The sequence below is a fragment of the Pogoniulus pusillus genome, chromosome 27 (genome assembly GCF_015220805.1).
Source record: "Pogoniulus pusillus isolate bPogPus1 chromosome 27, bPogPus1.pri, whole genome shotgun sequence".
Lineage (NCBI taxonomy): Eukaryota > Metazoa > Chordata > Aves > Piciformes > Lybiidae > Pogoniulus > Pogoniulus pusillus.
Genome location: NC_087290.1, coordinates 10,499,664 through 10,527,639, shown reverse-complemented (window position 1 = coordinate 10,527,639; position 27,976 = coordinate 10,499,664). Strand labels below are relative to the sequence as shown.

At 46.5% G+C, this 27,976-nt stretch overlaps 1 protein-coding gene across 4 annotated transcripts in view; it reads right to left on the bottom strand.

Moving 5' to 3' along the window:
- VPS53 (VPS53 subunit of GARP complex) overlaps positions 1 to 27,976 on the bottom strand; it is a 72,500-nt gene that overhangs the window by 44,154 nt on the left and 370 nt on the right. Inside the window, exons 2-7 of one of the 4 annotated variants that reach the window (XM_064165845.1) lie at positions 25,484 to 25,564; positions 23,955 to 24,004; positions 23,074 to 23,140; positions 6,006 to 6,092; positions 5,613 to 5,728; positions 4,375 to 4,494 (exon numbers count right to left, since the gene is read on the bottom strand). In XM_064165845.1, the coding sequence (XP_064021915.1) occupies positions 4,375 to 4,494; positions 5,613 to 5,728; positions 6,006 to 6,092; positions 23,074 to 23,140; positions 23,955 to 24,004; positions 25,484 to 25,564 (521 nt within the window). Of the gene's footprint in view, positions 1 to 4,374; positions 4,495 to 5,612; positions 5,729 to 6,005; positions 6,093 to 6,207; positions 6,334 to 6,540; positions 6,627 to 23,073; positions 23,141 to 23,954; positions 24,005 to 25,483; positions 25,565 to 27,976 lie in introns of those variants that run through there. The other 3 variants (XM_064165848.1, XM_064165847.1, XM_064165846.1) reach the window with 3 other exon arrangements.

The window sequence follows — 27,976 nt, the reverse complement described above, 5'->3', positions numbered from 1 at the left end:
CCTTCCTATCTGACAGCAGCTGCAGTGGAAGCAGAGTGGAGGCACTGCAAAGCAGCAGCCAGATTCCTCAAGACTCAACAAATTTGAGAGAGGCATTTTCAAGCAGTTAAAAGCCCTGTCCATAGGCTTTGTTGTTTTAGGCTCCGATTCAGGAAAGTACTTAAGGATAATCTTAACAGGGATTCTCCTACCCTTAAATTAAGAACCTTGCAGGAATGTCTTGCTGAAATGAGATGTTAAAAATATATGGCTTGAAAAAAAATGCCCTGCTTCAAAATCTCTCAAAAGCAAGCAGAGAAAAATGAAGTTTAGCCTTTTTATTTCCTATGTATCTTGTAAGACAGAGATAGCGCAGAGGTATCAAAGCAGCCACAGGTTCAGGTATGTGTGCGCAGTGAGCGGGAGCCTCACTGCCCTCCCAGTAACCACTGCTCTTTACCTAAGCACACAGACACACACAAGGATTTTTTTTTCCACGACCACGAACCCAGAAACATTAAAACCTTGATGGCATCTCTTCAGAGAGCCGTTGCTTTAGGCAGAGAAGGCAGGAAGGCACTCTCTTTAGCCACTAGAGATGATTGCTCCCCATGGAAAGCTGCGAGCCTTTCAATAATTCAGAACAATCCTCATGCAATGCAAACTGCCACCACAAAAGCCTCTCCCCAAGGCTGGCTTCTCTCACTGCTCACAGACCTCTCTGCAGGTGGAGAAGTGTCTCTGTGTTTAACCACTTGCAGAAAGTGAATTGCACACTAAGGCTCAGCAACACCAGGCAGTCCTGGTTGGTAAACAGATTTTGCATCTCTTCTCAGAGGGCTGGAGCCCCTCCCCTCTGGGGACAGGCTGAGAGTGTTGAGGCTGTTCAGCCTGGAGAAGAGAAGGCTCCACGGAGACCACAGAACAGCCTTCCAGAACCTAAAGGGGCTACAGGAAAACGGGGGATGGACTTTTCACAAGAGCTTGGAGTGATAGGATGAGATAGAATAGATTGAAGCTCGAGAAGAGATTTAGACTGGATACTAAGAAGAAATACTTTGCAGTGAGGGTGGGGAGACACGGGAAGACTTGCCCATGGAGGTCATGGATACCCTCTCCCTGGAGGAGTCCAAGGCCAGGCTGGATGAGGCCTTGAGCAGCCTGATCTAGTGGGAGGTGCCCCTGCCCATGGCATAGATGATCTTGGAAGCCCTTTCCAATCCAAACCATCCTATGAATCTTTCCCTGAAGAGATTCCCCTCCAGCAGCCATCCTGGCTCCCTGTGCCAGGGAGCTGCCTTTTCCTGGGGTTGCTCATGTGTGCCAAAACCTTTGCTTACCCAAGCAGTAGCAATTTTTGTTTCTCTGGCTTTTGTTCTCAGTTTCCCCTGCCTTTTTTTTTTTTTTCACTAAAAGCCAAAGAAGGAAGCCCACTGTTCTGTTTCAAATGACATTAAATTACTATAAACCACAACTCCTTTAGCCAAAGCTACCAGAAATCTTAAACTATGCCTGGCAGCTTGCTGAGATAAAAAGAGGCTGAGCAAGCCTGTTCTTCTGGGGCAATCTTGTAACCAACCTTCTCCTAATAATTTTCCAAGCTTTTTCCACTATCTGCTAGGCTTTCTTGACCACTGTCATGGGTGGGTTTGTGACCACTAACTGCATGCTCCCTTCACAGACAGAAAACAGAGGATTGAGAGATAACAAAATATTGCTATTAACTACAACAAAGATCTTCCACTGTGCCATGGAAGAAGCTGGCTCAGGAACACTCTTATGAAAATATTTCCTTTGGAATAGGAATTGTGGCTCTTTTCTATCAACACTCAACAGGACCAGCTGAAGTTAATCAATTGAGAGTTCAGTCAGGTTCCCAATGGATACTTACAGTGGGATTTTGTTTGGTTGTTTTCAAAGGCTCAAAACAGGTGGAAAGCAACATGAAAAACACATCATTAGCTTTCACAGCACCTAGGAGCAGGAAACTAAACCAAACACCCCATGACAAAGAGTACATCCAACACCACCTAGCAGGCACTTCCCCTTCCCATGATTTCTCATTCATATTTGGCTTCACTCCATTCACACCAAGAAAGAGAGGCTCTTTATTAAAGAAAGCAACAGAATCTGCTTGTTTAGCAGTGCCTATAATAGACTCATTGTATGTAACAGACTTAGGTTACTGTCACAGCTCTGCGCCAACATCTACTAAAGCATTTCTTGCCTTCACAAACATCCAAGAGGCTTTGCTTGTACCAGTAAAACAAGTTCAAGAGATATTAAACCCCAGCAATTTTACAGCCTAAAAGCAGCCCTGCGAGAAGCCAGGCAAACTGCCTTTGATGTTTCATGAATCACAACAGCAAAAAAAAAGTCAACTGCAAATTGGGCTCTAATACCTACATGTGTAGTCAAACTCCAAAGCAGATATTACTGTGCCACAGACCTCCCTGCAGTAATTTGCCTGCCTGGATGTCAAAGCAGTAAAGAGATCCCAGCAACACCCTGGGTGCAGCTCTCCTCTCGCCCCACATGCAGCCGCTTCTATCGCTACCAGATGGTGAGACTCTCCCTGTGTAAACACTGCAAGGAAAACCCTGCCGAGGCAATTCTAAAAATAGGGGGAACAGACTTTTTTGAGCTTTTCAGATCCTTATCTTGAAGAGAGAATAAAACAAAAGAAGGTTTTTTTCCCCCTCCATGTCCTTGCCAGGCTCTCTGGCGTGCCTCGCAGCCACCACGCTTTTTAGCAACAGGATGAATTGTCTTCTAGAATTATCAGCAACTCCAGAAGTATTAAATAAGCACCCATAGGAAAGGGGAAAACCAGCCACAATTTTGGACCAAGGCTTAAAGTATATTCAGCTTTAAGATGGCCAAAGACAGCATGTTTTTGCCCAAGGGCATTACCAGAAGAAGAAAACAAAACAAGTTATCTATCGCAGTGTGAGGCTGGAGTAGACAACAGCCTAAATCCAGAAAAGCACTGACATATGTTTATATTTCCTTGATGTTCACGTTCATTTAAGCAAATGCTTTGTTAAAACAAGGCCCCATCTCTCTCCCAGTTTTGGGTGGATTTCTCTTTTGCTCCATTTCATGGATTCCATCTGGGTTTTCTGGAAGAGGCATCCATACCATACAGAAAGTCCAACGGGTTTACATGAAAATATTATAAACAAGTCCTTCAAACACTGTTTCCATCACTAAACAGCACAGGCAGCCAGCTGCTGCCTTAGCAAAGGGAGTCACCAAAAAAAATTCATTACTGTGCCTGGAAGGCTCTTCCAAGTACCTCTGTAATGAGCAAAATCGGTGCAGAGATGGTGGCAAGAGATTTGCAATTTTCAAACAGAAAAGAAGTGCTATCAGATGTGGTTGTCTCACAAAGGAGCTTCATCCCTAACATTAATAGGCTTTTTCCACCTCTGAGCTGCACTACTGCAGGCTATTAAGCAAACATCTAATGTGTGGTGTGAGGGAAATAAAGCCTTCTGTACAGCAGGAGAAGCAGGTTTTGGCCAGGAGATAGCAATGATCCCTAGAACAGGGAGGGCCTTGTTCCCTTGACATCCATCTGTCACATCCCAAATGAAGCCAAGGTCCTAAGAGATCTGGGGCCTTAAGTCACCACTTAGCCTTCACCTGCTGCTGCTGAGCATGGTGAGTGCCTGCTGTTGGAGCTGCAGCAAACCTCGCCTGATTTAAATGTAGAACTCCACATCAGAAGCTTGAGACTACCCAAGCTCAGCAAAAATGTTGAGGACAGTTAAGCACACTGCATGGGGTTTTGAAAAGGTTTGCTACAAACCTCAAATCTCAGCAGAATTGGGCAATGGGAGCAGGTTTTGGCAGAAGAAACTCGAGGTGCTCAGAATAACTGAGTCTGGCAAATGCACAAGAAGAAATCCAGCCTGCCTAAACCCCTGGGCAACTGCAGAGTCTGACAGCAACTCGCCAGCAGTAAGCACATGTCTGGGCAGAAAGGGGCCCCAGGCACGGCTGTGTTAAAGCCCAGGATTCTGCTTCATGCTAGGCTGCTGAAAGGTGTAAGAGAATGGTTGAAATCATCACCTCAGGGTTCGCCACATGAAGATCACACAAAGCAATTTGCACTTCCACAGATTACTCCAGGTAAATACATTAAAAGTTGGTCAATGACAAGCAGAGAGCACTCCTGGCTTACACCTGTGCTAATTACTCTGATTTACCACAATAGGCTGATCAAGACTTAGCAAACTGTGTCCAGTTTCAATCCATTTGTTTTGGCTGGAAAGAAGCTCAAAGGACCATGTCTAGTCTTAACATCCTTGAGAAACTGCTTCTGCCTGATGGGTTTTGGAACCCTCCTTCCAAGCAAGGATGCAAGTGCTGAGGGTTTGAGCAGTTTACCTTTCAGAGAGCTGCCGGATCTGAGGAATCCCCATGTATTTGTTGAAGTGCTCTAACACATTCACGACACCTTGGAGAAGGTTGGCAACTTCCCCATATTGTCTCCTCCTGGTCATAGCCCTGCAGAGGAAATTAAAGATTTACAAAGGCAGGTTTGATGAAAATCCTGGGTGGTAATTCCACAGGTTACCTCATCCCCACCGGGTCCCGCCGGTCACTAGGGGCATTTATTTTTCTACACTACACAGCTCTTCATTAACATTCCAAGGCAGCATTAAAATTTCATTTAACTGATGCTAAAATAAACCAATCCAGCACACGTCTAACAATGCCTCAAAACACATAAATGTCAAAAGCAACACTTGGCAAAGAACGTGTAAACTACCGAATGCATCAGCTTCCCAGTATGGGTCCGGAGGCTGTAAATGTTATTTCACTATAATGACCTGAGTGAAGCCATTCATCATCACACACAAAGTGTGAGTTAAAGCTTCACAGGGAGGACAATCATTATGCTGAAAAACTGTTAGCCTTGACTTTTCTGTTAATGACTTTCACAAGGAACTAACAGGAAAAGAAAAATCAACTTTATTTATTTCTATTTCATCCTGTAGGATCGTTCCAGTAGACAGCAGCCTGAGTACAATCTAATTCTGAACACTTAACAATTCAATGTTTGTGCAGCACTTGCTGCAATGCTTTACAGACACAATATGCAAAAAGAAAAAAAATTCATTTTCCTAGGCTGTGTGCTCCTTAAGCACATTAAAAACCCATGAAGGGTTATTAGAAACATTTAACTTCACAAACAGTACAAGCTTTAAGGCTTCTTTAAATTGATTCTCAGAGCTAGAGCAGCCCTTCCTGAAAAAGAGATCTCATTCCAGTTAAACACATGGCTGATACAATACTCCTCAAATCCCTGAGGAGTAGCACATTTCTAATGAAGATATCTAATTGGACAGACTCTCTTAATCTTTAAAGAGGCCAGACTCACTGCTTATCACCAAGGATCAACACAGCAATCGATGCTGCAAACCTTTAAATACAGCAGCACAGACTACAGGTCACTCGGAGCAAGGCTGAAAGGATCTGCCAGCAAAAATCAAGTCTGCAATCTATGGAGAAAACTTCCCTCCAGGAAAACAAGCAGCTGCTACAGACCTGTTCAGAGCACTGCATCAAGCTCAAGAACTCAGCAGTGGTGTTGAAGCACTACTAAGAATTCACAGACTTACTCCAGGGAATCCACACCCCCAGCCAGCATGTGCAGGTGATTGAGGGTGGTGATGGAGGTGGTCAGATGACGCTTGGCATGATCTAGCTGCTTGATATCTCGAGTAATCTCTTTAACCTAGTGAATGAGAAAGCAAAAGGCTGGTTAAACATCAAGCCAAAGCAAGAAAACATTAAGGAGAGAAGGACTCTCTCCTCCCCTGGGGACCACAGACATGCCAACTCTACAGCCACATTAACACCGGGGCAAGGGTACAGGCTCAGCATTTGCTTGATTGCAAATTCCCAAACAGTCAGCAGGACCAAAGACAGAAATGTTCCCTTCTTAACAAGACCTGGAAGCAAAAGTCAGTGTCCCACTCCCTTTCAAAGGCTAGAAAGAAAGTGCTGCTCACCATTTGCTCTGATTTTTCAGCCTTGTCCTTAATATCCTTAATTTTACCAAAGAGCTGTTGAATGGCTTTCTGGGCTTCTTCCAGGGCCTGGGAAAAAAACAGAGTGGAAGGAAAACCTGCATTCAGTTTTCACCTCCTGAGAAACACACACTTGCTCCCTACAGCTCCTGGGTGGGGCAGTGGAGGGGAGCAGATTTCTTACAAAGAAAATATCCTCAGCACATCAAAAGTCAATGCAGCACATTGGGATTCTCACCCTGAGCGAACCAGGGTCTCAGTGTCCAGGATTGGATTGAGATATCCTATGAAGTCACCTCTGTAACATGAACTACCAACAGATTTAAGGTTATTGCAGTAAATTTTGATGCACTAAGCATGGAAAAATATAGAGAGCTTACTCCTGATCAGTTAGAACAGAAAAATGAAACCTTCACAAAACCTTTCTGCTCATCATTAATTCCAAACAAAAACCACACAGTATGGACAGAATCCTTAGTGCTTGCCTAAACCCCTCGCTGAATCAGCAGGATATTACCTTACTGGAAAACACAAGGGATATTTTGCTCATTCCTTGAGGGTGGGCAGCTCAGCCTCTCACCTACCCATAGGAGAAGAGGCTCTTTCCAGGCACAGAAAGCAGAGCTTTAGGAGGCAAAAAGGGTTGGGCACAGGAAATGGACCTCACCTGGATTTCTGTGCTGTTTTTCTGTAAGCTTCTTGGGGCAGCTGCTCTCCTTTACACAACCATTGTGCATCCTGACCTCACACAACCAGTGTGAACTACACATGGGTTCAGTGAGTGAAGCCACATGTCCAAAATCTGCCCTTCTGAAGTCATTCAACACGTTTTGCCTTCCCAGTTTGATAACATTTCCAGCTCCACTTGTTTTCCCACTGTTAAGTGGGCTTCTAGTCCTCTGTTTTTATATCCAGTCCCATGACCAAACTCCCAGGGTAAGCTACGAGCTCCTTCAGCAAATAAATGTAACACATCTTCATTTGGAAACGTCTGAGCAGACTACCTGCCAGCAGCTTTTGCTGGAACATAGATGCATTATCATAAAAGTACAAAAGTTGGAAACGTTTTATAATTCATTTTCCAGAGGAGGAGGGGGAAAAAAAAAGTCTCCTAAATATCTTCTGAATCGTGGGCAAGTTAACACTTTACCTATTGGTGTCACATAGCTATCACATCCTGTGGCCACCGAGGGAAACGAGCTCACACAAACGTGCAGCAGGCACAACTGGATGGCAGAGGAACACCATCACCTACCTCCTCGTTTGGCTCCAGTCTGGTTACCTTACAGAATAATGTTCTCTCTTCTCCTCCACGTGGATTAAGTGCAAACCAAAGAACTAAAGAGTGCTCCTTTCAACATATTTAACATCAGTGTCTGTACTCAGTCCCAGAGCAGGGCTGCAGCACGTTACCCAAGTAGGTTACTGAGCAAGCAGCAACTGTCCTGTGTGCTGAGATTTGGATAGGTCTGTACAAAAAAAACAACCCTCAACCTGAAACTCTTCTCAGATACCAAGTGCTATGTTTTCCTTTGCTTCAAGGCTATTGTTAAATGCTGATTTCTCTGCATGATCCTGAGGAAGTCAGAGCTGCTGAGCTCTCCAAAAGAAGAGATCACAGAATCAGAGAACTGTCAAGGTTAGAAGAGAACTTTGAGATCAAGTCTCAACGACTGGCCTAGAGCTCACTATCCCACCACTGCTGCTAAGCCCCCACCACTACACCATGTCCCTCAGCACCACAGCCACATGTCTTTTGAATACCTGCTGGGATGGTGACTTTACCACCACCCTGGGCAGCCTGAGAACCCACAGAAATGAAGAAATTCTTCCTAATATCCAACCTGAACCACCCCTGGCACAACTTGAGGCTGTTTCCTCTTGCCCTGTCACTTCTAGATGAGGATCTCTGCTGCCAACTAAAGATTATCCAAGAAGAGACATTATCCTCCCCCATACCCAAAGTCAAGGCAATCTCACACAACTTACTCAAACTTTGGATTCCCTCAAACCAGCTTGATGAGACAGGTATTTGTTAGGATCTCAGGCACACAGAGCCACTGGGTGGCAGGGTACAGATATCAGCCACGCAGTCCTACCCAGCACAACACAGCAATGCAGGCATACAGCAGCACCACCCCAAATTCCCAACAAGCCATTCGTTTCTTGGACACCCCATTCTCCTCTTTCAGGACTCTTTTTTTCAGTTGCAGGCTCAGACAATAGTCATAGCAGCTCTCCTTGGCATGACTGCCAAGACAACCTCTAAGGCCTCCAGTTATCCACTGCACTGCTTTCACTTGGAGGTGGCACCTCCAGCTGGCTCTCCAAGGAAGAGAACATTTGAGTTGCTACTTTAAGCACTAATGCATAACTCAAAGCTATCTGTTCTCAATAGCCTTCAGCAACCACATTCACAGATTTGTCAGAGCTGGAAGGGACCTCAAGGATCATCTAGCTCCAATCCTCCCACAGGGACACCTCACACTAGATCACGTTGCACAGAGTCACACCCAGCCTGGCCTTAAAAATCTCCAGGGATGAGGCTTCCACCAACTCCCTGGGCAACCTGTTCCAGTGTCTCACCACCCTCATGGTGAAGAACTTCCTAACATCCAATCCAAATCTACACACTTCTAGTTTTGTTCCATTCCCCTCAGCCCTATCAGTCCCTACCTGACATCCTAAAAAGTCCCTCACCAGCTTGCTTGTAGCCCCTTTTGGATACTGGAAGGCCACAGTAAGTTGAGAGCAAACAACACTGTGAGGATTTCCATCTCTGATCTTACAGCTTTTATATTAAAATCCCTCTCCACAAAGGGAAAAGCTTCCCCACGAGACAGGCTATCACCTGCTTGAATGTTGGGACCTTTTCCAAAGCTACTGCCCATAATTTATCCCCAGATAACAGTCCAAACAAGAATTTCTAGCTGCCCACTTACCAGCAGTTTCTCTCTTGCTTACTGTTAAGAAACCACATTCAATCTATTTCTTTAACAGGTGACAGTGCTGTTTAATAATATTGTGACAAAACCCAGCAGAGGTGATTTGCAGGAACTGGTTTGCACCTGAAGAACACATTCCTGCTGCTGGAAACCAAACTCCTCACCTTAAAACTGCCCCTGGAGCCCCGGCCAAAGCAAAATGGGATTTTTGTTCTTGTGCATTTAAAAGTGCCAAAAATAAGGTGATGGTGTCATCACCTGGCCCTGACACTCGTGGTTTTTACCTCCTTACAGAACCTGGAAAAACACAAATAAAACAACATGTGCTGGGCCTTCATCTGATGAATTAAGGAACTGTGGTCTCCTGCTGCTGTGAAAAATAACATGGCTGGGATGTGAGGAGAGACCAAACAACAGCTGTCCTTCTGAGCAAGTTCTGTATCACATCTCAGAGAGAAGGGGAAATATTTCCAGAGCTGTTTAAAGGGGGGGAAAAAAAGAATACAGGAAGCACACAGAGAACTCTGCAGCAGACTTAACAGGCATGAGTAAATCAGAACTGCTCATAAACCCCCACTTCATCTCCTGAAACTTGCTGCCAAATATTTGCTCAGCCATTAAGACATAAATCTTTAGCTACTCTCCTAAAACAGAGCTGCATACTCCTTACTGGAGCCAGAACACACCAATTCATCAACTTGCTTGGGTTTCAGATAATTTACATTTAGAGATGAAAACATTTCTCCAAACATACATAAGATCTGCTGGAAGTAGCACTGTGTGAAAACCTATTTTTCTTAAGTCAGGGAGGCACTGCCAGATGGATCCAATGGGAAGGTCAGACCTGAATGTAGGGAGGCGCTGCCAGACAGATAAAATAGGAAGGTAAGATATGAATTCAGAGAGGCACTGCCAAACAGATCCAATGGGAAGGTCAGATGTGAGTCCAGGGAGGCACTGACAGACACATCCAATGGGAAGGTCAGACCTGAACTCAGGGAGGCATTGCCAGACTGATTCAATGGGAAGAGCAGACCTGAGTTACAAGCATCACTTCTTGCACAGAGCTCACAACAAAATCTTCTTATGGCTCTTTTTAAAGAAAGCAATGAAGCCTTTCTGGCTGTAACAGTCCAACTGCACCATCTGTAAGTAAAATACTGTAGAAGAAAGAACTAAGAAAAACTAACCCATAATGGAGAGAAACCTTCCCCTTCCTGGCCACTGTAAAGCAAAGGGCAAAAGGAAGGAAAAAGAAACATCCATCTTAAGAAACCTCCTCGCGTTTGATAAATAGTGCTCATTAAGAGGGAATAACAAAGCAGCACCTAGGGCATGACAGAAGGTCTAATTATTCAAGGTGTGCTGTCAAAGTTCATTACGTACCCAACAATTACTCTTTCACCTGTAGAACAGCAGAGGGGAAACCACAGCCTCCTTAAAGGCTATGTAAGAGCAGTTCCCTTCACACTCTGCTCCTGTTAAGACAGAAAATCATCAGTTTTCAAAGCACTATCTTTATTGCTTTGGTTATTCTTTCATTAACAGGTGGTTTACTTTGGATGAAAAATCCTAAGCCCAAAAGAGTATCAAGAGAGCAGGAATCATTTTTACTCCAGCAGAAGTGGCGCACACAGCAAACCTACGGCAGTCATCTGACATCTGCGGCTTGACTCCAGGCTTCACCTTGCATTACTAATGTATGGCTTTCCCTTGCCAGTGCAACTGGGAAGCATGTAAATGCACACACCCCCAAACAGCCTGCACAAGTGGAACTATTGTGTTGCCTTTCCCTACAAAAGCAGTTCACCGCAGGGGCAGAGGACCACGAATAAATCAAGAGCCTTGGATACATCATCTGTTGTGGTTCTATGAAACAAGGATGTTGAAATTAAGGTTGCGATGTACTGGATAAACACCATATGACTCTAATCAACAACTGAGCCTGCAAGCTACAATTAACCCATCAGCATTATTTATTAAACTTTATGCAACCTCTGCAGTCCCTGGACACCAGGCAGCAGCTGAGAAGTACGGCACAGACAGGGTTTGACTGCCTGAGAGAGGCAGAGCCATCGGGCAGTGGTGTCTGTCCCTGGGGTATCCCAGCTGCTCCAGCAGCAGTAGATTTAGCAAAGAGGGCAGGACCAGCAAGAGGCTCTAGGCAAAGTGCTCAGTAGAAGACAGGCTTTGGCTGAGTATCACTTTCCTCCTCCGGTGTAGCATGTCTGAGCTGCTCCAAGACGAGCTCAGGAGCTCAACCCAGCTGAAGGAGGGTGCCATGGGAGGGTGCCCCTGCAGGGTAGCACTGAGGAAGCTGCAGCCTCAACAACTGCAGAAGCAGGGACCCAAATCACAGTTCTTGATGAGGACCTTCCAGTTTAAGACCGGGCTGTGTTTTTAGCCAGCCCTGCTGCACAGCCAGGCTGAAGCAGTGGAAGCTCCTCTGCTCTTGTGCTAACAGCAGGGATGAAATGCATCTGAAATGAAACGTGAGAAACCACACACAGGAGCTGGAAGACCCAAGTCTGGAGCAAGCAGCCAGACCCCAGGTAAGCTAGACAGTGAGCTACAGCGGTTTGCAGCAAGCTCTCCAAAGCTGGAGAAGGGAGAAACACAGTTCATGCATCAGCTACAGCAGTCCAACCTTCTTCACCTTGAGATGCAGCAGGAAAAGAGTCCAAGCACACCAACATAAAACAATAGGGAGCAGAGGTAAACCATGAATCACTAAGAAAAAGCTGCCTAAAAATAAGCTTTACTTGGCATTATCCCAAGCAACTTCTGAGGTCAGTCTGCACATCATCACTTGTGTCACTTTTTCACATAAGATATTTCAAACAGTAAAAGGAGGCAAGAAAATAACTCAAGTGAGAGAAAAGACATCTAATTAATTAGATTTTGGAAGTGATGCATCCTTTAAAAGGTTACCTTCCAGCCACTTCCAGTACCAGATTGACATTAACACACAGGAAAGCAGCATTACCAACAATATTCAAGTTAAAAAAAAACAGGTCAGTGAATTAGTCAACCTCTCCACATCCCTGCAGCTGCTGCAGATGGACACAGCCTCCTCCCTCCCCTCCTAGTTTAAGTACAGAGCTGTCACATCACTCACATCAAGCTATACAATACACCTATTAGTGGGTGTGTTGGTTTCTAAATCCCTCTTTATTCACTCCGTCAGGAATCTTGTGCAAGCAAGTAGTGAAGCACAGAGAAATATGCAAACAGGAATTAAGAAGGGCAAGTGTGTGACTACAAAATGTCATCAAACTGAGGAAAAAGCAAATTCTCAGAGGAAGTTTGCTTGCCTGTGAAACCCTGAGCTTGAGGACTAACCGAATTAACACTGTTCTGTCTCCAGGAATGATTTAAAATACCTCAATGGTTTCCATATGCTCAGTGGTGTTGTGCTAGAAATGTGCTGGCTTTATTTGATGCTAGTCAATCCATATTTCAATGGGATGTTACCACTCCCATCAGAAAGTTGCCCTCTGCTGAGTGTTTTACAGACACTTGCCACATCGGCCAAATTCACAGCGTCCAAATGTGTTTTTAATGTCCCAAATTTGGGCTGTGGTCAGGATGCTGAGAATTTAATGCTCCTGGATGCGTCCTCCCTCTCGAATACAGAGTGTTAATGCTTCTTTCATTTGCTGCCACACTCACAACCCAGATCAATGAAAACCTAGACCATGACTAAAAATAAGTTCTCATCCCAAATGCTCCGAGGAGCCTCAGCTGCAGAGAGTTCAAAGAAACCCTTGCACGCTGTGACCAGCCTAGCAATTTCTGCTGCTAAAACTCCTGTGAATGAATCCCTCCAAGCTGAGGAAGGGTGGAAATACATTTTGATTCTTCATCTAATGTCACTGGAGAGAAAACTCTCTAAGTTTTACAGCTAGGGATAAACCACTGCAGCTGAAGTCAAGAGGGCTTGTTTGTGACGGCAGGATGATGCTGCAGCGCAGCAGCACCAGCTTGATTTCCCCAAGCAGCCACATCTGAAGGCCTCCACACCCTTGCGCTTCATTTTAGCAGATTTCCACACTGGGAGTTCACCAAAAACTATATAACTGCTACAATTGTCACTAAAGAATAGAGCTTTGTGTCATCAGCTCCAATCCTAACCACTAAGGCTGCACAGAGTACTTTAAATCAAAGCAAATTACGTCCAAGGCTACACCAAGCTGAAAATTGCTGCTATTGTCCCTTCACTTAACCCCCCCAAATCATGCTTAGAAATCAGACCCCAGATTCTGAATAGCTGCACAAACACCAGCAGTCACAGGGGGTGAAGCGAGAGGACATTTCCAGGTTGTGCTGCTTGAAACCTTGCACTTTAACTCCCAGACTGCACCCTTTTGAGCTGCCATTTCTCATCGCGTTGCTAGCACTGTACGCTGGTGCCTGCACCATGAAGAAACGTAGCAATGTACTGTAAGTGACCATGGCTTGAGTGGTCTTGCTCTGGTGAGTAATTTTACATCCAATCTGCACCAGAGTGATGTGGCCACTTAATTGTGTGAGTTGCACAACTCTAGCAAAGCCTTTAGCTTCACCATGCTTGGATGTCATGGTGGGTCACTACAGCTTCATCACACAGCCCTATGGTGGGTCACTACAGCTTCATCACACAGCTCTATGATGGGTCACTACAGCTTCATCACACAGCCCTATGGTGGGTCACTACAGCTTCATCACACAGCTCTATGGTGGGTCGCTACAGCTTCATCACACAGCCCTATGGTGGGTCACTACAGCTTCATCACACAGCCCTATGGTGGGTCACTACAGCTTCATCACACAGCTCTCTAATGGGTCACTACAGCTTCATCACACAGCCCTATGGTGGGTCACTACAGCTTCATCACACTGCTCCGCAGCAGGTTACTACAACTTTATTACTACAGCCTCATTACATTGTTCCACACTGGCAGGTGAGCAGCCACAGCCTTGCCCCAATGCCCAGCCCTACTCAAACAATGTTATCATGCAGGAAAACCTCCCTCCTGCAAGCCACTTGTAATTGCCCTTATCACTCTTCTTTATTTCAGGAGCGCAGAGCTGTGAGTCTCGCCCTTCTCAGCATTTCTGTTGACACCTGATGGCAGCTGTTTACTGCACCTCCCTAGCCCACGGCGCATCCTGTCTTGCAGGCACTGAATAACTGTGCTCCATCACTCACCCTCTGCTCCAGCAGCAAGCTGCCTGGTTTGCTGGCTGGGGAGTGCTGCGCACTACATCTTCCCAGGGTGTCTGTGAGTGACCAAGGGATTCCAGGGGATTTGCCTGCTGATGAGCTTGCAGGCTGCAGGCAGCATTTCAGTCATACTCAAACATCAGAGCCATGCTTAACTTCCATTGGGGTCAAGTTTAGCAACCATTCAAGCTGCATCAGATTTTGCTGAACGAACTCACATTCAGGTGGAGACCTTAGAGGCAAAACATAGGTAGACAATCACACCATGAACCCTGCAAGTAAGGATTTCTAAGTGGAAATGCTGTGCTGTAAGCACACAGGTAGCACAGCTGCAGTAAACATTTCCACACACCAAAAATCTAAGACAACAAAAACAGAGAAAGAGAAGTCTAAAAAAAGAGATCTATAGTAAGACAAAATCACCTGTCTGCTCTCAGGATTTCTGTTTTCAGGCTGGGCTTCTGGCCTTGCTGGCATCAAAACCCATCAGCACTGGCTGTGGAACAGCCCAGTCACACTTCACAGCTTACTCTGCCCTCAGTGCCACCAGCAAGAACAAGGTCACCTTTTGCCAGCACAAAGCACCAATCAGTCTCCAGCTTCAGGCTCCAGGACAGGGTGCAGCCACTGCCTCTTCACGCAGAAGCACAAGGCAAGGTCAAGCTCAGACTTGCTTCTGTCTTGAACCTGGCTTTGCAGCAGATGGCAAAAGTTCTGCTTGACCTCTCAGTGCAGTTTCAGATGCCAGTTTTCATGGCCAGTAGCCAGGAGGATAATCACCAGCACTATTTCTTCTTGGCATGCCATTCACCTGAAACTCTTCTCAATAAACATCTTCTAGGGGAGAAAAAGCTCACTGTGACTTGGATAGGAAGGACATTGTCCAACTGTCATAACTCACTAGAGCAATGGCTCTAAATGAAACTCACTTCTGATTTACTTTGGCAGCTCAACTCCTGCTTAATATTCACTGGTTACAAAAGAATATTACAGGACTTTAATCACTCAGCTGCAGTCCTACAGAATCTGTGGCATGGCTTTTATTTTTTTTTCTTTAAATATATAAAATGACATAGCTTAAGACACAGTATTTAGCCCTCATCCATTCACCATCTCAAAATGCACTGAGCACTGGGGCTGTTCATATTTCAGAGTAATGGCCTGTTCAGCAAAAAATAGGAGATCAAGCTCAGCCACACAGCAGAGAATGCACTGAAAGATGATGCCTACAACATCAGGGACTATGACCCAAAAAAGGCCCCAGATATTTTATAGACTGTCTTCATTAGTTATTAAGAGGTGATGCTGATTTTCCTTGCCTGCTCTTAAGGCTCAGCAAAGCTGTGCCAGCAGCAGAGACACATCAACACCCACCATGTCAGCTGAACCTGGGCACCGTGGGCAAGGAGGAAGCATGCAGTTTGCTGTCTGGGAGTGAGGAATATGTTTAATTAAACAGAACCATCACAGAACAGGAGGGGTTGGAAGGGACCTCTGAAAATCATCTAGTCCGCTCCCCCTGCCAGAGCAGGATCACCTCAAGCAGGTCAAACAGGAACACAAACAGATGAGTTTTGAATGTCTTCAGAGAAGCAGACTCCATAACCTCTCTGGGCAGCCTGCTCCAGTGCTCTGCCACCCTCAAAGTAAAGAAGTTTCTACTCATGTTTAGATGGAACTTCCTATGCTCAAGTTCCTGAAATGAAAGTGCCCACAGCAGGAGATCTGAAGGCACAGACTATCCTAACTCAGCATGAAACACAACCTGCAGTCACAAAGCCACCTCCACACGTGAAGGTGGAGATAAGCAGAGGGAGTGAAGCAACAGTGCTGCTTCTTACAGCTGTCTGTGCAAACTGCACAGCATCTCCTCCCTGTCTGGTGAGCTGGAGCTGCCTGTTACTCAGCACTGCCAGAGCTGAGGAGAGGACAAGGCCCCAGTGACACCACCCACCAGTTGCCCTGTAGCTCAGGACAGCACCAGCTGAACAGACACTGGAGTAGCTGGAAGGATCCCGTCAGCATGGGAGTACCGCACTCCCCTCTGTTCTCCTGTGCCATACACAGCACCAGTCTCATTCTCCCTCTACTCACTGTCCATCTTCACCTTTACTCCTCCCTCATTTGATCCTGCAAAGAGTTCCCTGATCTCTATTTAAAGAAAGAAAACAAAAATGGTATTTCACATACTTCCATCTCTGATCTTGTCAAACACAATAACCCGTGGGCATTTTTCTCCACCAGACACATCCTCCTCCTCCTTCCACAGGCTTGAACACTGCCTGCCACTGCAGCACTCACGCAGGCTAGGGCAGGCAGCCCCAGCCCCAGCTGCTGAGCAGTGATGTTTCTTTTCACAGGGAAGCAGAAAGGACAGCACTGCTTACTGAAGGATGGGATGGCTAATTGAGCTGTCTGCTGCTGTACTGGGTTCAGGCTGGGCACCAAGGATATGTTTGCATTCTTTAACCTCAGCAGCTGCCACCTCTTTTCTTGCACTGCTGTGGTTATGAAATAAAACAAAATCTATATATTGCTGTTCTCATGCAGCCAAGAAGCAGGAGCCAGCCAAAGCAATCTAAGTTATCAACCAGCACCTTCAGCCATGAGAAACACAGAATCATTTCACTTGGAAAAGACCTTTAAGATCATCAAAGTCTTTTCCAAGGCTTTTCCCAGCCCAGAAAATATCCCTTTTCTCTTCTCATTAACACTTCGTTCTAGCACAAATTAAGCCAGACTCTAATGCAGTAGCAATAAACCAAGTTTCTCTTTAAAAGTCACCCTTTACTCACTCAGTTTCAGTTACTTTATGTATGTGTGTGCATAGGGCAGGAAAATAAAGATGAACCAGAGACAATAAATCACAGAATCCTTAGGTTCGAAGGCACCTCAGAGATCATCTACTTGAACCTCTCTGCCATGGGCAGTGACACTTCAACTAAACTCAGCTGCTCAGGGCCTCATCCAACCTGGTTTTGAACATCCCCAGGGAGGAGGCAAATACTGGGTTTAGATTCAGATTATAAAGCCACAAAACTTGGGATTCTTCCTAAATTCTTGCATTACTCCAGAAAAATATTTTGCATGAAGCTGCCTCACCTTTTACTGCCCCAGGCACCAACATCCTGGCTGCAGGAATACCGCCAAGGGTTAAGTTGGGCTGCAAACATAGAGGTCGCTGTATCACAAGGACAAAAGCCTGACAGGTGAAGCAGCTCCAGCCAAACAACCAGTAGTAAAGGCATGTCAGTGACTGTCAAAAAAATTATGGCCAGTCCAGGCAGAAGGTTCAGCAACAAACACAACTGAAGAGTGACAACCAAAATCATCCGGAGCACGTCCAGCACTGGCTGGAAAAATCTATGGCAATTTTTGATACCACAGCCTAGGGCAGAGAGCAAACCATGTCACAACTGGGCTGCAGCTCTCAGCAAGGTCAGCACAGACTCCAGCAGCAGCTCTGAGAAGAACCTCACAGAGGGCAGAACAAAAAGCAACTAGCGGCGGCTCCCCAGAACCTGGAGGCACAGCTTGAACTCTACTGTATTGTTCCAAGTGAAGCACGGCAGCTCCTGCGTTCCCAGCCTCTCCCAAGGCATCCCAAACAGCCCATGTCTGGGAGTCCCAAGGAAAATTTCGTTCCGCCCTGCGGAGGAATGTTCCACCCACGGCTGTTGTTTCCTCCCAGAAAAGGGCCACGAGTGAGCTCATTTCTGCAGCTCGGCATTGTCTGCAGAGCGCAGTGAAATCTCGCACCAGGAAGGGGAAGCCAAGGCAGCCAGACTATTTTAAGGCTTGCTGCATTTGGAGGAAATTCTAGGGCAGCATTTCAAAAAGGCAGATGCTTTGAACTGGGAATGTTGTGCTTTGGAGGAGAAAGGAGCATTCCTGCCTTTAGAGCTGCTTCAATAACTCTTCTGGGGTTGCTTCTATTTGATTGACTTTAGATTCAGAACCTGCTTTTTCAGACCCCTGAATACTGCTTTACAGGAACGTGGGTGTGCAATTGAGACTCTTTGGGAAACAGTTTAAAAGTGGAGAACTATAAAAAGCTACTTTTACATCCTTCTCATGCTTTCCCCTCAATGCCCTTCTCAGTCATCTCTGCACCACGGTGGAGCACGGAAGTAGTGTCACTGCCACATCACCAGACAGCTGGGACAGGAACCTCCATCACAGGGAGCACAGTAGCTGCATCTGCAAATAGGATTTTGAATGTGCTATCCCTAAAGGTCTCCTTTTCCTTAGGGAGCATGGAAAGCACATTCCCCTAGCCACATACTGCATGCTCCCCACTGGGTCTGACTGGGGTTTAGGTTGTTGCAACTGAGAGAACAATACCCAGCGCTATTCAGACAGGTCTCTGCTTGCAGCACTCCCTCACCATCAATGATCAGTAGAACTGGTCTCAAAACCAACGCTGGGCTCCCCTCTCCTGGACAGCTGCAAAGGTGCAGCTCTCAACAAGGCTCAGTAAAACCCCGCTCCTCCACACCAGATGGAAAGCTGCCTTGCTGGGCTCAGGTGCTAAATGGCCCTTTCCCCAAGTACAAAGGTAGCTGTTAAAGGCTCAGTACCCTTCGTTTGTTCTCTAGGAACCTGCCTGGCATCACTGCTCTTCAACACCACCGAAAAAAGAGCCTAGGTAGCTGATGGTCCCATGGAGCTGAGCACTGCTTGGCCCAACAGTCTGCACGAGGTTCCTAACCCTGTATTTGACAGTTGAAGCTGACAGGAGATCGAAAAGCCAAAGATGAGCTTCCTGAATCAGTTTCTGCACAGCCCAATTGCCCTCACCTGTGAGGGCTGCAGGGGTGGGAGCCGCTGCTGTGTGCTGCCTCAGGCAGGCAGGGCACAGCTCACCCCAACAGCCCAGAGCAGGCCCTTAGCAGGGAACTCCCCTGGCTTGCTTTGACCTAAACAAGGATTTTTTCTTCCTGCTGCCACTGCATCTGAGGTTTGTGTTTCCTTTGGAAGGAAGTCAGAGACTGAAAGGATGTTTATGAAAACTACTGTTTACCCTCCAGGCGAACACAGCTCCTCCAGCCCCAGCACCACAGGCAGGCAGCTCTGGCAAAGGCTGATTGCAGTTAGGAGAAAGCTGACTGAAGGAAAGAGACTTCTGTAGAACACTTTGGTTCCAGTCCTGCAATAAATCCACAAGACCCTGAACCCCCACTGAAATTCAAGCACTCCACCATCACAGTTCACAGGCAGTTTTATTTACAGTACACCTTCCCAAGGACACCACAGACTGCAGCATTTCTCTTGGCATGTCAAGGGATGGAAGGAAGTCAAAACACAGGAATGGCTTTTTCAAAGTGATCAGAGGACTGGATCATCAATCCTATGAAGACAGGCTGAGAGAGAGGCAGTTGTTCAGCCTAGAGCCTTTCAGGCTGTCCAGAGAGTTTGAGAAGTCTCCTCTGGAGATATTCTAAACCTGCCTGGATGCATTCCTGTGTGACCTGCTCTAGGTGATCCTGCTCTGGCACAGGGGTTGGATTGGATGATCTCTGGAGGTCCCTTCCAGCCCCTAACATCCTGTGATTTTGAAGAGAAGGTTTCAGGGAGACCTTAGAGCAGCCTTCAGCATTTGAAGGGCCTACATGAGAGTTGGAATGGGACTTATTACAGAGGCATGGAGTGATAGGGGGTAATGGATTCAGACTGGAAGAATTTAGATATTAGGAGGAAATTCTTCCCCCATGAGGGTGGTGAGGCACTGGAACAGCTTGCCCAGAGAAGTTGTAGAGGCTCCAACCCTGGAAGTGCTCAGGGGGTTGAAACCAGGCGACCTTTAAGATGCTTCCAACCCAAACCATTCTAGGGTGCTATGATTCTAAAAGGTAGTCTGCTGTACTACAGGCTCCTGTCCTCTCACACGGGAAGAAAGCACTAGAAATGGGAAAAGGTACCTGAAGATGCAACTCCTGGCTGTTGCTGGTTTTAAGTCTGCTTTCAAAGCTATTGCAAAAGCTGGTTGCCAACTGCTTCTTTATTCATCAAGAGTAGTTTGCAGTTGTGGTTACCAGGACAAAATGCAATAATGGTCTTCACCCTGGGCCTCCTGAGGGAGGGGTTCACAGGCTGAAACCATCTATCTCTGTGTATGCCTCAGCCAAATTTTGCAGGGAAATATTGGTCTTCAGCATAGAAATTTCCTACAAATTCAATAAGAATAGATCAGTAGAAGAAATAACTTAATTTTCATGTGAGACCAAACAACAAACTAGTACCAGAAAAGCTAAATCAGAATAAAAACCTCTTCCAGCAGCACTGACTCCTTCCTAGCAGAGCACTGATGTGTCCTAAAGGCATCTTGTTTTCAGTTGTTTCAAAACAGCTTCTTACCATGCTTTGGAAAATAAACTCCTTCCTTTCCAAGCAGGAGAAGCCAGGCCTCTTGCTCTATAAAAGCTTAACATTTACAAGCGTCCTTGACTCCATTGAGAACAAGCAGCTAAAACCAAAGCAGCCTGCAGCACAGGAACAGGTGGCTGAAGCTGAAAAGCAAAGTTTTCACTCCCACAGCAGGGTTTATCAACAGGGTGGTTATGTGCAAAAGGCTGCCTCACTCCCCCAGCTTGCACACAGGGCACACTGCTCAGAGCAAGGAACAGAGGGAGTGGCAAGAGCAGCAAATGTTTCTTCTAAACTTCCTCTGTTTGGTTCTGGAGAGACAAACATAAAATTTAATCTCAAACTGAAATGCAACTCAAGCACTGCAAGATGACCTCCTCTGCATGCCACTCTGACCAGCTACTATGCAAGACCTCAGCATGCTGATGTTCCTTTACTGCTCTGAAACCATCCAAGTCTTGTGAACGTGTGAAGTGCTGCCATGTGAAATGTGCACGCAAGTGAGAAATGGTGCACTTGGCATGCAAATGCAGAAAGAAAAAGGTTGCAGCATTTCAGAGTCCAACCATTTTTCTCACCAATACTTTCAGTAATTGAATGGTTTCAGCATTTGTCAGGATCTCAAAGTAAGGAAGCACAGCTCCCTGTGCTTCTGGGAGACTCTGGCCTTAGCTCATGCCCCTTGAAGCCTGCTTCTACCTTGCAAAGCAGCAGAATTTGGCAAGATGGGAAAATCCTCAGCTAAATACAGGAATATCTGTGCCTGGATGCACCTTCTACTTGAAAGGTGCCCTGCAAAGACACACCACATACACGTGTGTGTCAGAAGGTTTTTACTGGGACAAGGGTTTAACTGGTTCCTTTACAGCCAAACTATACAAAGGTCTGCACAAGCAGACATGCCTCTCCAGAGCAGGATACTGTCCAAGTCCATCTGCACATGCTTTGGAGAACTTCAAAGGGATTAAAAAGAGTGAGAAAGCACACACATAAGGCAAAGCTCTAAGCAAAGCTCCCTGAATCTGCACAGCACAGAGACAGTTTTGTTGTCCTTCAAGCACAGCTGACTGTGGCACTGCTTTAGTTCATCTCTCACCACATTCAGCCTTTGGACCTGCAAGTCCTGAGGCACTGTGAGCAATTCTCACCCACAGCTCTTCTTAATCACACTTTTTTCGTTGTCTTCTCTGAATTTATCACCTCAAAAGGGGCTCAAAAAAGGGTAAACCAGCACCAGCCTTTCAACCACCTCCAAACTCTCCAAGTACTGCACTGGTTTCCACTCCCTCTCCCATTTCTATAATTGCATCTCCACTTCATTTCTTGTCTCATCCCTGCACAGTGATTACAGGCTGCACCACTCCCAGGTAAGCCACATCCCAAGCACATCCCCAGTTTAATAGCAGTACTCAGGTAACCACCTAAGCTTTAGTACTGCTAGGAGAGGTAAGTGCTCCCATTCTTCCCAAAGCAATATAGAGGCACATGTAAGTCAAATAATTCATTCCAGGCCATGGGCTCTGTGGCAGAGGTAAGGATTAGAACCATACATCAACAGCTGCTGCAGCAATTAGTGGAGAACAGAGCCAGCCACGCTGGTGAGGGGATGACTTAGTCCATCCCAGCAAACTAGTCTCAAATCTGGTATTAAAGAGATGAGTCAGTGCTGCCACTGAGGAGAGCAGCATTAATGCTCCTGGTCTAAGCCAGAACAGACACAGGCAATCCAGCAGCACTGGGTGGCACCACAAAATCAGGTAACACGTGGACCAAGCTCAGGGTTTACTGCAGCCAGGGCTGTTCTCTGAGCAAACATCTGTCAAACAAGAGGCAAGTGAAAACCTGACAGCTGAGTAAGACATGCAAGATAAAGTGGCAGGCAGTCATCAGGCTTAGTCACCAGTAACATGGGATACTTCAGCAAGCAGCCTAGTTAAAAGCCCAAACAGCCTTTTATTGATCTCTGCTCAGCAGCAAATGTGCTTGCACCTATTTAATCCTGTTCATTTTATCATTAGCTTCAAAGTGGCACAACCACAAGCCTCCTGGTTCGGCCTTGGATTTTCAGATCAATTTCTCATTCACTTCCCATTGGAGTGTGATCAGAAAGCAGGCTCCAGCAGCTGTTCAGCAAGCAGCTCCCAAAGCCATTAGAACAAGAGACAGCAGAAACACCTCCTGCCTGCCAGAGCCAGTCCTCAGTCTGGCATCACAAGATAAGAGCCCCTGGCATTACTGGAGAGGAGATCACAGAACCACAGAAGGTTAGAAGGGCTAGAAGACACCTCCAAAGACCATCCAGTCCAACCCACCTGCCAGTGCAGGATCACCAAGAGCAGGTCACACGGGAATGCATCCAGACAGGTTTTGGAAGTCTCCAGAGGAGACTCCACAACCTCTCTTGGCAGCCTGCTCCAAGGCTGTCACCCTCACAGTGAAAAGGTTTTCCCTTCTGCTGCCATGGAACCTCCTCTGCTCCACCTTGCACTCACTGCCCCTTGCCCTGGCACTGGACACTGTTCCATGCACATACCTGCCTGCCATCCTGTCCCACGTTGGTCTGTCCTCTCACTACAGTCCGAATGTTGTCATCCAACCTCCTGCAGAAAAAGAATTGACAATGTCAAACTCCTTCCCTGTGTGCCTGACCCAAGCAGCTGTGGGAACCTGGGGGGCTACAGAACAGATTTACCATCACAAAGCTGGTGCCACCAACACTGAATCCATTTTTTTTCTGCCCCCCCCAACTCTCCACAGGACACCACTATCCCACCTATCATCTAAAAACTCCTGCTGCAAAAATAAAACCCATTTCCTAATTCAATCAGAGCCTCTTGCATTTCTTCTCCCTTAAGCAATATTGGCAATTTTCCCTAGGCCATTTTCATTTCCACTTTCCACCTATTAAAGTGCTGTCTCCATCACTTCAGGCTGGTGATGCCAGACTGCACAGAAAATTTACACATTGCCTGCACATCTGTATTTATTTCATACTTTTAGCACCAATAACAATGATAAAAAGGACACAAACCAGAAAATGAGACGTTTCACAGTTGCTATTTTGACCCCCACAAACAGAATACATATCCAGCAACCACATCTTCCGAGTAGTTTATTCTCCCAGCCTTCAGATTGTACTCAAATTGAGTTGATTTTTAGTTCATTGTTTTTAACAAAGCTTTGCTTTGCAACCCATCAGCTACACCAAGCCAAATGGAGCAGGGTGTAAAAAAAGAATTATAATTACAGGCATTAATTTTTGCCTCTGTCTCATTACTGGACTTGAGACTGACCTTTATTCATTCTTTCAAGAAGATTAATTCCTACCAGCAACAGTGTAAAGATTATTTATGAAGCCTCAGTGAGAAGCAGAGTGCTCCCCATATGACATTCATGAAATGGAGAGGCACTTACCTTATTTTCAGTCTGATTTTGTTCACAACTTCATCAATGTTTGCCAAGGACTAAAACATGAGAAAAAAAACACCAAAGTGAAATGGGGAACCTTGTTAGTGTGATACACACCACCTGTGCCACCCAACACCTACTCCTGTGTGCCCCTTTCCAAAGAGAACAATGATTCTGGTTTGTAGATGGAGACAGCAAGACAGAAGGCAGCTTAACTGCTCCTCAGCTCAGGCAATGAACAGCAGCAAAATCACAGAATGGTTTGGCATGGAAGAGACCTTTCGAGGTCATTCAGTCCAAACCCCCTGCAGTCAGCAGGGATGTCTGCAACTAGAGCAGGTTGCTCAGAGCCCCATCCATCCATCCTAACCTGGAACACTTCCACGGACAGGGCGTCCACTACCTCTGGGCAACCTGGGCCATTGTCTCACCACCTTCAGTCTCTAGTCTAAATCTCCCTCTTTTAGTTTCAAACCATCACCCCTTGTTCTGTCACAACAGACCCTGATAAAAAGTCAGTCCCCACTTTTCTGATCAGTCCCTTTAAGTACTGAAAGGCCACAAGAGGGTCTGCCCAGAGCTTTCCCTTCTCCACAATGAACAACCTCAACTCTGTCAGCCTGCTCTCACAGCAGAGGGTTTTCAGCCCTTGGATCATTTCTGTGGCATCCTCTGGACCCACTCAGCCCTGCAGGTCCAGAAACTCCCCACCCACACCTGAACAAGCAGAGTGCCCTAAGCCCCTGTTAGCACAACTGCTCCCGAAACGCCGTGGTGACAGTGACCTCCAGTGGGCAACAGAGACAGAGCCCTCCTCTTCCCGAGGCAGACAACGTCCTGCAGAGCCTGGACACCGGGCCGAGGGGGCCTGGCTGCTGCTGGACCTGTACTGCAGGGGAGCATTGCAGGGGAAATAGCCCCGCGCTGCTGGCAAAAGATAAAAAAACAGTGCGGCACCACCAGCGAACTAACCAGAGACACCTGAAAGCCCTGCAGGGGATGGAGAATGTTCTAGCTGCCTCAAACATGATCTCGGCTGCAGGAACACCTCCTTTTTGCAATAGGTTAGTCCATAACTGCCCCTAGGGCTGATTTAGGGAAGACAAAGTGAGCATACGAACCCATGACAATCTCATTCTTCAAATCTTGAAAGAAACAACAGGTTTCCACTATGGATGGCTCTCCAGTGACATTTCAAAGGCAACATCTGCCTTAGTTGGCTGAAACCCCTAAGGTTTCACCACTGCAAAAAACACAAGCTAGGAAATTTACTGCAGAGGAAATGTCTAGATAGAAAACTAATTTATTCCTACAGATTAAAGCAGGACTTCTACTGCAGCAAGCACTTTGGGTGGAAACAAACCACACAATGGCAGTGAAGCTCAGGAGATGTGAATTTAAGTGATTATTTTCAGTCCTACCACCTGTGCTACTGGTAACAGAAAAGGCTCGAGTACAGGTTTAAACAGGCCCTCAGTCACTTACTCTCAGGTTACCCATTGCATGGAAAGGGCAATGCTGTGAGCAGAACTTACTTGCTCAGTGGGAAAGAGAGTATTGATATACTCTACAGCATTGAAATCTGCTCTGTCCAGTGGATCTTGGCTGGGGAAGACCTGAAGGAAGGAAAATAAACAATCAACACCACATCGCTGGTAATTTCTGCAGCTTTACACAGTCTCTACTACATCCAATCACTTCAGCACTCACTTTCAGTTGTGTTTCAGGGCACTGCTCCAACAAAGAGCAGCCAGGCCACTGCCCAGGAGCAAAGCAGCTCTGAGGTCTCTGACCTGTTAAAACTCCCATGGCTATCAGCCTGGGTAAATAAAGGTAATACACATTCATGCTTCCACACACAGCCCTGGCACAATTCAGCACGTGCAAGAATTCCTGAGACACACCTAATGATGCATCCCAAACCATGCTGATGCTTCCGCTGTTGCTGGAAATGAACCTCCCTGCTGAGGCACTGCCTGTGATGAGAGACAGAGGATTTGCTTTTCACAGCCATGTGACACCTGAGGAATTCAGAAATGGTTGTACAAGTTCTCTGGAGACTTGGGTTCGCCACTTCCATGTGATAAAAGAGGGAGAGAAACAGAATCTGCTGAATCAGTCCTGCCCACTGAAAAGGGAAAAGAGCAGCTGTGGTGCAAACAGATCTCATCTCTCCTCAGAAGCAGCTCAAACAATGCAAATGTGGCTTACAGGCTCTGCTGCCTGTCCCCACAGACAAAATATGCTGTGTTCACTTCTCTTGCTCATGCATTTGTACCATATCTATACAGCCACCTCCTCTGCACTCCATGGTCAAAATTCCACCAAGCAAAGGTGTAGTTCATCCCATTCATACCACAGCATTACCTTCACACAACTCTCTGGGCACTGAAAGCCTTCACAGAAACCTGTGCTACATGGGCACATGCAGCATTTACCCTGTTTCACACAGTTTGCAGCATAAAAGAAGTGATTTTGTGAGAGTGCTTAAATCAGAGCAACTCCTCCCTGAAACAGCCTTTGCCAAAGCTGTTCCAGGGGCCAAGGAGAAGCAGGAAACTATACATGAAGTCATACCCAAGTAAGGAAGCTGCTCTGACATCAGCCCACAGTTGCAGCATCACAGCCAGACTGTCCTGCTCTGCACTCACAAGTCCTGCAGGTTCAGTTAATCCCAAATCTCCACAAGCACAAAGAGCAGGGGAAGCAAGGGGAGGGCTGGAAGAAGGCTGGTCAGGAGCTCAAACTGCAGAGGTCAACCCTGTGCACAGCTCTACCAAGTAAAGCGGATACTCCTAGACCTTCATCTCAACCCATCAACCAGAAGTGACAACCCCACCGGTCTGTGTGTGCTCCCTACCCTGTTTCAGGCAGAAGTCAGCTGAGTCAGTGCTGCTCATTTAACCAGAACCTGGCAGGTTTTTGCCCAGAGCTGATTAAAGAGCACACAGAGGAACAAAACTATTGGGCTGGGAGCTGCCAGTGTGGAAGCAATAGAAAGCAGCAGCCCAGAGTCATTCTCAACAGCAGTCCTTACCCTGGATGTATCTGCTTACAGCCTTATCACTTGCTAAAATAATTCAGCCAGGGGTACAAGGGGTTCTTTGATCCTCAAAACCTCCAATCAAGACTGTCTCCAAGAAAGATGTTTAACCTTGGAGAGGCATTTTGTTCTTGGTGAAAACGTCACCAGGTAACTTTCTTTGGTTGTGTAGTGTCAGAAATCACACCAGGCTTCTCTGGCTTCCAAGTGCATAAAGTGCAAAGGATTCTTCTTCTGGGCAAACTCAGTTTTAACAAAAATTACCCAATGGTCTACTGCCAGGTGTGCCCACCCCATGCAAGGATAAGAGTATGTAGGGTGGGGTTTCTGAGCAAAAATATTCCCCACCTCCTGGTGCCAGGCTCATACAAGATGTGGTGCCAGCTACCATGGTCTACTCTAGTTCTTTGAGAGCTACCAAAAGTAATCCACAAGCCTCAACACTCATGGAAGCATGAAAACTCATCTGAGTGATGCTTTGTGAGAAGCTGCTGTTGCCATCCACAGACTTCTGCTACAACAGTGAGTTTCTCAGCCCGAAAAGCTGGCTGGAGTCGGTGTGAGAGCAGTCACCGACTCCAACAGATGCATGACTTCATGCTAGGTTCTCATGGGCTTCTGACAGGCTCCAAGTGCCACAGAGGCTTTCAGGAGGAGATAAGCTGGAACATATTGATCACAAAAGTCATGGAAAGGCTTAGATTAGCCTGACTACAAGTGAATCGATGACTGACTGACTCTGTTAAGACGTTTTATACAGCAAGTACCAAGGATTTCATCAGAAGCCAGAGCAGCAGTAGAGCATTCAGTACCCCACGTTCGTCAGCGACGGGGGGGGCGATCAGGTGAGATGAGCTCAGGTGCGGACACCCACAGGCCCGGTATGCACACAGCCGAGGAAGGCGACAAACCCCCAGCACCACCGCGGCCCGGGGGACCCGTGCAGCCCCAGGACACCGCCCACGCCAGGAATCGAGGGCTTCTC